Raw genomic sequence first — 11,583 nt, forward strand, 5'->3', positions numbered from 1 at the left:
AATTAGTACCATGGTCATTCTTTGGACATTCTATGCTTGGTTTATATATCTCAATGTATGATCAAACACTTGGTACCATGGTCATTCTTTGGACATTCTATGCTTGGTTTATATATCTCAATGTACGATATAACACTTAGTACCATGGTTACTCTTTGGACATTCTATGCTTGGTTTATATATCTCAATGTATGATCTAACAATTAGTACCATGGTCATTCTTTGGACATTCTATGCTTGGTTTATATATCTCAATGTATGATCTAACACTTGGTACCATGGTCACTCTTTTGACATTCTATGCTTGGTTTATATATCTCAATGTATGATCTAACACTTGGTACCATGGTCATTCTTTGGACATTCTATGCTTGGTTTATATATCTCAATGTACGATCTAACACTTAGTACCATGGTCATTCTTTGGACATTCTATGCTTGGTTTATATATCTCAATGTATGATCTAACACTTGGTACCATGGTCACTCTTTTGACATTCTATGCTTGGTTTATATATCTCAATGTATGATCAAACACTTGGTACCATGGTCATTCTTTGGACATTCTATGCTTGGTTTATATATCTCAATGTACGATATAACACTTAGTACCATGGTTACTCTTTGGACATTCTATGCTTGGTTTATATATCTCAATGTATGATCTAACAATTAGTACCATGGTCATTCTTTGGACATTCTATGCTTGGTTTATATATCTCAATGTATGATCTAACACTTGGTACCATGGTCACTCTTTTGACATTCTATGCTTGGTTTATATATCTCAATGTATGATCTAACACTTGGTACCATGGTCATTCTTTGGACATTCTATGCTTGGTTTATATATCTCAATGTACGATCTAACACTTAGTACCATGGTCACTCTTTGGACATTCTATGCTTGGTTTATATATCTCAATGTACGATCTAACACTTAGTACCATGGTCACTCTTTGGACATTCTATGCTTGGTTTATATATCTCAATGTACGATCTAACACTTAAAACCATGGTCATTCTTTGGACATTCTATACTTGGTTTATATATCTCCATGTACGATCTAACACTTAGTACCATGGTCACTCTTTGGACATTCTATGCTTGGTTTATATATATCAGTGTATGATCTAACAATTAGTACCATGGTCATTCTTTGGACATTCTATGCTTGGTTTATATATCTCAATGTATGATCTAACACTTGGTACCATGGTCACTCTTTGGACATTCTATGCTTGGTTTATATATCTCAATGTATGATCAAACACTTGGTACCATGGTCACTCTTTGGACATTCTATGCTTGGTTTATATATCTCAATGTATGATCTAACACTTATTACCATGGTCATTCTTTGGACATTCTATGCTTGGTTTATATATCTCAATGTACGATCTAACACTTAGTACCATGGTCACTCTTTGGACATTCTATGCTTGGTTTATATATCTCCATGTACGATCTAACACTTAGTACCATGGTCACTCTTTGGACATTCTATGCTTGGTTTATATATATCAGTGTATGATCTAACACTTAGTACTATGTTCACTCTTGTATTTCAGGACTGGTTACTCCTGGATCTCACTATCTCTGTCGCTTTCAGGATCGCCTTATATGGCTGCTAGTTCTCGAAAGAGGGTACACTTATTGCTGCATTAATGTTAAGGTAAACTATTGAGAAGGAAAGTCAATTATAAATTATAGCTTGAACCAAATTCTAATTTGATATCACATGCATGTTACTCTTCAGAAGAAATTATAAAAAAATTTGTTTGTCTCTTAGGGACTCGAGTTACAGGAGACCTCATGTCACACTGCTGAAGCTCGGCGGGTGGATGAAGTCTTCGAAATGGCTTTTGAGCAGGCCGAAAACGTAGGCCGATTTGCTCTAAACCACCACTTTGGGAACATATTAATGCCGTGCACTGTTGTTCCAGTTAGGGTGTATTCTGATGCTAGAAACGTACTTTCTGGGATAATCGACTCTCACGAGAACTTGAAACAATTCAGAGACGATTTCATCAAAGTGCTTTTGTGGGTGCTTATTCATTCTCGTTATAAAAAGTCAAAAACACAAAAAAACTCAGCTGTAGATCAAAGCGACGGCCTCAACATTACCATCTCGGAAAAGTACAGTGAAATTGAGGGAACTCACACTGTTGGCCAAAATAATAGCAGAAAGGAAAATGAAAGCATTAGTGGAGAGGGGTTCGACGAATGGTCAGATGACGACGATATTTTTGAAATTCTTCCGCACACAAAGAAAACTGTAACTAAACCAATTGTAACTTCAGCTGCTGGGGGGCTCTCTATCCCGGGTAGTATCGAAACACAACATGAAGATCATTACATAGAGCAAGATGTAGCTGTTGACAAACTTTATTCTGTAGTTGGCTTTGGTCTTCCTGCAACAGACAAAGGAAAACAAACTCCTGTTGAACATTTCAGTATGTTGGAATTTAAGTGTTCTTATTCAAGATCGCTCAGCGTACCTCAAGATTGGATATTGGTTTCTATAAGTAATCAAAAAGTGCGTGAAATGAAGCAAATGTTTCCTTCCGAGTGGTATGAGTTTGTTCTAACACAGCTGGATTTTCATCACCTGGATGAGAAGCCCTCGGTGCTGTGTGATGAACTCATCAAAGACACATCACTGAGAGAGCTATACATTCAAGTACTAACATCAGTTTACTTTACTTTGTTTGGAACAGAAAGCTCAACTCCTTGTTCTGCATGGTTATATAGAGCCTACCTGGGCAACATTCCTTGGTCCGTCTCTGTAGACTGGTTAACTGGAAAACCAATGTTATTTCAACTGGCTTTGAAAGCATTCAGGTAAGAGCTACATTTTAAACCAACTTTGTATAGCACAGTGGTTCCCAAACTGTGTGCTGGGCACACAGGGGCGCTGCAAGATATTTTCCTGGTGCTATGATGATAGCACCGGGAACCGTGCCTCCCGTTCCCCTGCCGGCTCTGCAAGGCCGGAGGGGAGATCAGAAAGAGAGATATAGAGAGGACCCGGGGGAGCTCTAACCTGTAGCTCCGCTGGTTCTCCTCTCGCGAGCTTGAAACGTTGCCGCAGTTACCACGGCAATGCTCAGAATGCTAGAGTTTACTCTCAGCAATTGGACCACCAGGGATTGCTATGTTAGCAGTGAGAGGGGGGAATTAAAAGTTTTTTTAAATTAAAAATTATATAAAATTATACTTTTATCGACCCACACTAACTTCCTCCATACACACACACACACACCACCCTTCACAAACACAATGCATCCTCGTACACTCACACAAAGTGCCCCACACACACTACCTCTTTCCCAAACACAATGCACTCACATATACACACGTACACTACAGTCCCTATCCTGGCAGATCCCAGGTAAGTTGTCAAACTGTTCTTAAACTGTTTGACTACTTACTCAGGGAAGTCACTATGACACTACGGGCACCATAACCACTACAGAGTCCTGTACTGGTTATTGTGCCTGGATTGTTTCTTTAAATAATCTACCAGTGCCCCTCCCAAGATTAGGTTCTGGATCTGCGCTTGAATGGCAAGCATTTCTGCCGACAGGGGCCCAGTATATGCCGCTGCGCTGTACATATATAAAACCTAGAAAATTGTTTTCACTTGGGGCGTCTTGGAAAAATATTGAAATACTAAATGCGCCTTGAACTTAAAAAGTTTGGGAACCACTAGCATAGCCTGTGTATTTTATAAACCGTGAATTGTTAAAATGGTCCTAAAGTTTCTGAAACTTCTGAGCATTTGTAAATAGTCCCAAAACTAGTTGTTTTTATTTGTTCATTTATTACTGTATTTGCTAAGCTTTTTGTGGCTTGTCTCGCAGGTATACATTGAAATTGATGGTTGATAAGGCAAGTCTGGGCCCAGTAGAAGACTTCAAAGAGCTCATCAATTATTTTGAAGAGTACGATCATGACTGGTATATTGGTTTGGAGTCAGACCCCAGATGGCAACAGGCTGTTTTACAGGAGAAACCCTACCTTTTCTCATTGGGGCAAGATGTAAATATGGTAAGATATATATTTCTATTGGTCGGTGGTCTTGCTTTTTCTGTTCTAGATAAAGGATAGCAGATTAAAAACAAAACTATAATTTAGTATCTTTATTTAGAAATCATTAGTGAGATTATGACGCTACACACCAGCAGTGTCTCTGCACTATCCCAGTGTATGGTTTATCTGGCTCCCCAGGGTGCCTGCGCCGGGAGTTTCTATAGGGCGAAGCACTGCAGATATAGTTTGGCAGTAAGTGCTCAACTGATGCTCTCCGCCAATGATTACAGTCCTGCATGGTCTGTTCAGTAGAGCTAGCCAAGCTCTCCTGCAGAAGAGAAGCCGTGTAGGAGACTGTTAACACCCGGCAGGACCAAGGTAATTTGTCAAACTATACTACAAACAGTTTGATTGCTTATCGTGGCATAGTACCAGGGCAGGCTGCAGTGGTTATGGTGCTTGGAGTGTTCATTTAAAAGGACTCGGAAAGTAATATATTATACTTGCTAGTAAATATCACAGAACTATCTCCATCCCAGACAGGTGAAGGAACTGGAGTGCACAGAGTACAGGTGGAGCTGTGTTTACAGTCATTCTGTGCAATAGCGATTGTATCACCTGTAACTTAAAGGAAAACAAACACAAAAAGATTATGTATGGGCCATTCTTTATTAAATAAAAACAAGAAATAATATTTATTCCAGCCCCCATACAGACTCCCCCCTGTCACCCAATACTTGAGTCTAATTCTTCTGATAATTTAATGCGGACGCCCTGCATACAGTAAAATAAATGATTGATTCTATTTTAGTCGAAAGCCCTTATGGTCGTCTGACCGTCACTAGACACGTGGGAATTGCACAAACCGTGCCGTTTCTCAGACATGCAAGGCTGCAGGGGTGTTAAGATGAAGTGACTGTCATTTGACATGTGCTGAGCAACAGAAGATAAATCTCTACAGGTCCATCCAAATGGCTGTAATAATGGGAACATTACGGTTATTGCTCCAGATAAGCAGAGAAAATGCCACCCTCTTAGAACAGCCGCCTTTAATCAGTTAAAAGCTGAGATAGCTTCCCTTCTCTAGAAAATAAGTAACTACACAATATAGGGCAAAGTGTATTAGATAACTCATTTATATCACGTATCAGGAAACCTTCAAGGCATTCTTGGTTCAACAAAGTTTCAGAATACGTGCACCTTATTAATGTGTACCTGAATTCCAGATAGCATGTGTTTGACTTTGTATATTTTCTATTTTATTCTCTATTATGTTCTAATATATGCAGATTTTTTTAGTACATTGTCTAGTTTGTACAAGGTATGTTCTGTACCATAACTTTGCACTCATGATCAGTTATGGGGCTTCTAGTGCCGCAAAAGGTACATATCTAATCTATCGGGTATATTCACTATATGAGGGTATAAGTGAGAATTGAATTCAGAGTGAAAGTTTAAAGTAAAACTTTATTGCTAGAAATACAGAAAACTGCATGTCTAATACTATAGTGCACTCTGGCGCCCACCCCCTCCGCCATCAGCCTGTAGGGGGTACCTAATGCGCATGCTCGGTAAGTGCCGCACGCAGGCGCATTGGGACTTCCCTGTAGGAAGTTAATTTCTCCAGATGGAAAGCGTGAAGACGTTCAGCGTCATTTCACAGAGTCAAACTCCATGAAGCGCCTCTAGAGACTAGTCTTTAAAACTGTAATGATTTTAATGTTTTGCAAGGCAGGGATTAAAGGGGCAAGGACACTGCACCCAGACCACGTCAATGAGATGAAATGTGAAATAGTGTCCCTTTAAGGTCAGAGTATCTGAACTGGAGGCATAGTCCACTTGAATTTTTCATGTTCAGCTATTTGGCCTCAGATCGGAAATAATTATATTATTTATATAGCGCATTGTAATTATTCACAATAATTACATTGAGGGTTTACTCAACCTCTAGGCACGGTCTTCCAGTTTTGTATGAGGACGTGTAAGATCTATAAATTCCCCATATATTAAATGCTTTCTATGTGGACGCTTTACTATGCAGCAATTGCCGCATATACGCATTCTGTCCTCGCACCACGGGAGGCGTTTACCTAGCCATCACTGCTGGAAAAAAGCAGGTGGAAAAGTTTTGTGTTAAGCCTTTGAATAACTTGTGTTGAGGGAGGGGGGGGACCTTTAAAGTTAGGGACACCATAGGGTTAGTAATACAGGTTCCTATTAATAACACTAGTTTTCTTCTAAAGAAACACCCCGTGCACCATGACCACTTAATTTCAGGCAAGTTGTTATGGTACCCAGAGTCTTTCGGCACAGTCTTACCTTTAAATAAATATTCTGGCACAGTAACAGCTTTATAGGCACCCAGACCTCTTTATCTAGTTGAAGTTGTTTGACTTTGCAGGAATAGTAATGTTTTCATTGCAGGGTTAATGCGCCTCTAATGCGTTTAACGCGGTTATAGATCATTTGATTTTACACAGTGCATAGTTTTGCTATAAATGCTCACTTGGCTCCCAATGCTTCCCTATGAGGAAGCGTTGGATTGGCTGACATTAGTGAGACTGACGATCTCTGAAAGGGAGGCAGTATGGAGACTAGCGTGCTGCAGGATGTATAGGTAAGTATCACTTACAGAGGGGGGCACCTACGTTTTGATATAATTGAAGCAGAAGTTACCCTCTGCATTAGCTAGATGAATGTCATGCCATTTGAATTGAAGTCCTTGGCTAAAAGCTGACACTATCTGCCAACCAGTTTTGTCTAAACACAGGCAGAATTGATGTCATTATTATGGGAGTAAGAATGTCTGGAGTGGAGATGTCCAGGAGACCTACAGGGTTATGGACTAACGTGAGAATTCAAAGTTCATTTTAGACTTGAAAGGATAGTTTAGGCTGCATAAGGTAGGGATTGACCGAATATCGTCCGATGTTCTGCATTTTCAGCACCCTATAAAGATACCGATATTGCAGCCGGCAGGGGAGGGAGGGAAAGAGGACCCGGGGGAGCTTTTACCTGCAGCTTCTTCGGGTTCTCTCCTCGCGAGCTTGGAGCGTTGCAGCAGTTTCCACAGTAACGTTCCGCTCACGCGAGAGTGAACTCTAGCCTTAGCTGCAGGCTAGAGTTCACTCTTACCACTGGGACCACCCGGGATGGAAAGCAATGTCTCCCCCTCCCAGGCCACAGGTAAGGAGGGAGGGTAATATACAATATATTTCTTTTAAAAAATAAAAAAAAAAATAGAAGAAAAGTTATATTTGCTTTGATCTGCTTCCCTCCCTATCACACACACAACAACACCCTACACATTCACATGTTGCACCTCATACACACACACACGGCACCCCTTACTCCTCACCAGTGAGTGCATGATTTTTTTTTTTTTTTAAGGTAATAATTATATAAAATTATCCACAGAGTCCTACACCACATATTTACACAAACACACACTGCATTCACTAATCAAATACTCTCACTGCATCCACTACACACACACACACACACTCTTGAAAATATAAATAATTCTGACTGACATGTATATTTTGTGCATTTACCTTACTAAAAAATAGATTTGCAAAAATAAATAAATACCGTATTTATCGGCGTATAACACGCACTTTTTCCCCCTGATAATAGGGGGAAAATCGTGGGTGCGTGTTATACGCCAATATCCCATAATTACTTACCTGTCCTGAAGCGTGGGCCGGCTTCACAGCTTGCACCGCGGTACAGGAACTTTAATTTCATGTTCCGGTTTCCGGCGGGACTGAAAGGAAGTGTGCACAATAGTGTGCACACTTCCTTTCAGTCCCGCCGGAAACCGGAACATGAAATTAAAGTTCCTGTACCGCGGTGCAAGCTGTGAAGCCGGCCCACGCTTCAGGACAGGTAAGTACCGTAATTATGGGAGGGGAAGTACACTATGGGAGGGGAGGGGGAAGTACACTATGGGAGGGGAGGGGGAAGTACACTATGGGAGGGGAGGGGGAAGTACACTATGTGAGGGGAGGGGGAAGTACACTATGGGAGGGGAGGGGGAAGTACACTAGTGGAGGGGAGGGGGAAGTACACTAGTGGAGGGGAGGGGGAAGTACACTAGTGGAGGGGAGGGGGAAGTACACTAGTGGAGGGGAGGGGGAAGTACACTAGTGGAGGGGAGGGGGAAGTACACTAGTGGAGGGGAGGGGGAAGTACACTAGTGGAGGGGAGGGGGAAGTACACTAGTGGAGGGGAGGGGGAAGTACACTATGGGAGGGGAGGGGAGGGGGAAGTACACTATGGGAGGGGAGGGGAGGGGGGAAGTACACTATGGGAGGGGAGGGGGGGGGAAGTACACTATGGGAGGGGAGGGGGGGGGAAGTACACTATGGGAGGGGAGGGGGGGGGAAGTACACTATGGGAGGGGAGGGGGGGGAGAATACTATGGGAGGGGGGGGAGAATACTATGGGAGGGGGGGAGAATACTATGGGAGGGGGGGGGAGAATACTATGGGAGGGGGGGGGAGAATACTATGGGGAGGGGGGGGAGAATACTATGGGAGGGGAGGGGGGGAGAATACGAGGGGAGGGGGGGGAGAATACTATGGGAGGGGAGGGGGGGGGGGAGAATACTATGGGAGGGGAGGGGGGGGGAGAATACTATGGGAGGGGGGGGGGAGAATACTATGGGAGGGGAGGGGGGGGGGAGAATACTATGGGAGGGGAGGGGGGGGGGAGAATACTATGGGAGGGGAGGGGGGGGGGAGAATACTATGGGAGGGGAGGGGGGGGGAGAATACTATGGGAGGGGAGGGGGGGGGAGAATACTATGGGAGGGGAGGGGGGGGGGAGAATACTATGGGAGGGGAGGGGGGGGGGAGAATACTATGGGAGGGGAGGGGGGGGGAGAATACTATGGGAGGGGAGGGGGGGGGAGAATACTATGGGAGGGGAGGGGGGGGGAGAATACTATGGGAGGGGAGGGGGGGGGAGAATACTATGGGAGGGGAGGGGGGGGAGAATACTATGGGAGGGGAGGGGGGGGGGGAGAATACTATGGGAGGGGAGGGGGGGGAGAATACTATGGGAGGGGAGGGGGGGGAGAATACTATGGGAGGGGAGGGGGGGGAGAATACTATGGGAGGGGAGGGGGGGGAGAATACTATGGGAGGGGAGGGGGGGGAGAATACTATGGGAGGGGAGGGGGGGGAGAATACTATGGGAGGGGAGGGGGGGGAGAATACTATGGGAGGGGAGGGGGGGGAGAATACTATGGGAGGGGAGGGGGGGGGAGAATACTATGGGAGGGGAGGGGGGGGGAGAATACTATGGGAGGGGAGGGGGGGGAGAATACTATGGGAGGGGAGGGGGGGGAGAATACTATGGGAGGGGAGGGGGGGGAGAATACTATGGGAGGGGAGGGGGGGGAGAATACTATGGGAGGGGAGGGGGGGGAGAATACTATGGGAGGGGAGGGGGGGGAGAATACTATGGGAGGGGAGGGGGGGGAGAATACTATGGGAGGGGAGGGGGGGGAGAATACTATGGGAGGGGGGGAGAATACTATGGGGGGGGGGAGAATACTATGGGAGGGGGGGGGAGAATACTATGGGAGGGGGGGGAGAATACTATGGGAGGGGAGGGGGGGGAGAATACGAGGGGAGGGGGGGGAGAATACTATGGGAGGGGGGGGGAGAATACTATGGGAGGGGGGGGGAGAATACTATGGGAGGGGGGGGGAGAATACTATGGGAGGGGGGGGAGAATACTATGGGAGGGGGGGGGAGAATACTATGGGAGGGGGGGGAGAATACTATGGGAGGGGAGGGGGGGAGAATACTATGGGAGGGGAGGGGGGGAGAATACTATGGGAGGGGAGGGGGGGAGAATACTATGGGAGGGGAGGGGGGGGAGAATACGAGGGGAGGGGGGGAGAATACGAGGGGAGGGGGGGGAGAATACTATGGGAGGGGGGGGGGGGGGGAGAATACTATGGGAGGGGAGGGGGGAGAATACTATGGGAGGGGGGGAAATTTCCTGGAATTTCTTTCTAAAAATGAGGTGCGTGTTATACGCCGATAAATACGGTAAATTATAAACATGTTCAGTTAACATATTTGTATAGAAAGTTTATTTTTTCAAAACGGTAAATGTACAGAATATCGGTAAGTTATCGGCCTGAAAGTTCAGATTATCGGTATGTGCTCCAAAACAAATCCAATATCGGTCGATCCCTAGCATAAGGCAACATCATCTAAATTAATTTGTCATAATAACAGGAGGCCCCCAGGCACATTTGTATCTTCAGTTAAACCTCCAGTGGCATCCGGCTTCTCAATTTTAACTTTCAAGAAGCACGGAGTGTGCTGATTGGCTGACACTTTTTCTAGTTTCACTTTTTAACTTTAAATTTGACATCTCGCGTTAATCTTAGTGATTAACCGTGCTAGGTAAGAGCCAAACGGGTTAACTGCTTAGTGTGGGTTGGTGTCTGGAGACTCCATAACCACAAGCACCACAGGCTGTTGTAGAGGTTTGACTGCACAATTATGCTACATTTATCTTCCTTGCGCTCCGTATTCTGCAATAGAACCATATGAGAATACATTAAACGGTCGTCTACATAATTACATTCTATCTCAGAGTAAATTAATCCAAATGGAAAAATGCAGAGGACAGCAAGTCATCTTATGCTGATAAATACTGGTATCATTTTGTTCTGTAAAGAAAGTTAGCTCTGATATCTTGCTTTCTGTGTTACATGTACATTAAGGGAGTTTACACGGGCAGAGTACTCACCCTCCAGGACCAACTGGTGCAGATTGGAAAGTTGAATGCAGAAGCTGTTCGAGGTCAGTGGGCGAACTTATCGTGGGAGCTCTTGTACGCTACAAACGATGACGAAGAACGTTACAGCATTCAAGCTCATCCAGTGCTTTTACGAAATTTAACTGTGCAAGCGGCAGACCCGCCACTTGGATATCCAATTTACTCCTCCGTACCACTCCACGTGCCTTTGTATTAACCCTTTGTACTGTGTCTCTGCATGTCCAGTGGGAAATAACCAATTTATGACAGATGTAGTTACACGACAATAGATGCTGCTCTTGGACATTTTAGTGTTCAGAATTTTTTTATTTTTTAAATTAACTGCATGTACAGAATTCCTGGGATACAGTGGTATTCACATTACCTCTAGATAAGTGCTCTCACTTAGTTACATTTTCTCTCAATATTATAGCAACCAGACAAGTGACTTAAATGGGTCATTGCTTCCAGTGTAAAATGTGTACAATCAAAAAAATACCAAGATCTACAATGTTTGACCAAACTGTTTATAATGTATCATAATTCTTTTATAAAATATTCATGTTTATTGTAATAAAGCAAAGTTTGTGGTTTCTTATTACGTCTTTTTCCCCCACTCTGTCAAAGTTAATCAGAACTAGAACACTCATAGTGTCACATTCTGGCAGTGCAGCATGGGAGATGTAGTTAACCAGCGGGTGAAAGGTCATAACCTGAGGGCATGTTAAACAATTCTAAATAAAACGTATAGAAATTCCTAT

At 44.1% G+C, this 11,583-nt stretch overlaps 1 protein-coding gene across 3 annotated transcripts in view; it reads left to right on the forward strand.

Annotated features, from left to right (window-relative positions):
- Window positions 1–11,420, forward strand: part of PCNX4 (pecanex 4) — a 36,490-nt gene extending 25,070 nt beyond the window's left edge. For all 3 annotated transcript variants that reach the window (XM_063440057.1, XM_063440056.1, XM_063440058.1), the window contains exons 9-12: window positions 1,573–1,676; window positions 1,794–2,845; window positions 3,868–4,054; window positions 10,788–11,420. In XM_063440057.1, coding sequence (XP_063296127.1) covers window positions 1,573–1,676; window positions 1,794–2,845; window positions 3,868–4,054; window positions 10,788–11,039 — 1,595 coding nt within the window. In that variant the 3' untranslated portion in view covers window positions 11,040–11,420. The remainder of the gene's footprint in view (window positions 1–1,572; window positions 1,677–1,793; window positions 2,846–3,867; window positions 4,055–10,787) is intronic.
- Window positions 11,421–11,583: the final 163 nt, after the last annotated feature.

The sequence above is a fragment of the Pelobates fuscus genome, chromosome 13 (genome assembly GCF_036172605.1).
Source record: "Pelobates fuscus isolate aPelFus1 chromosome 13, aPelFus1.pri, whole genome shotgun sequence".
NCBI classification, from domain to species: domain Eukaryota; kingdom Metazoa; phylum Chordata; class Amphibia; order Anura; family Pelobatidae; genus Pelobates; species Pelobates fuscus.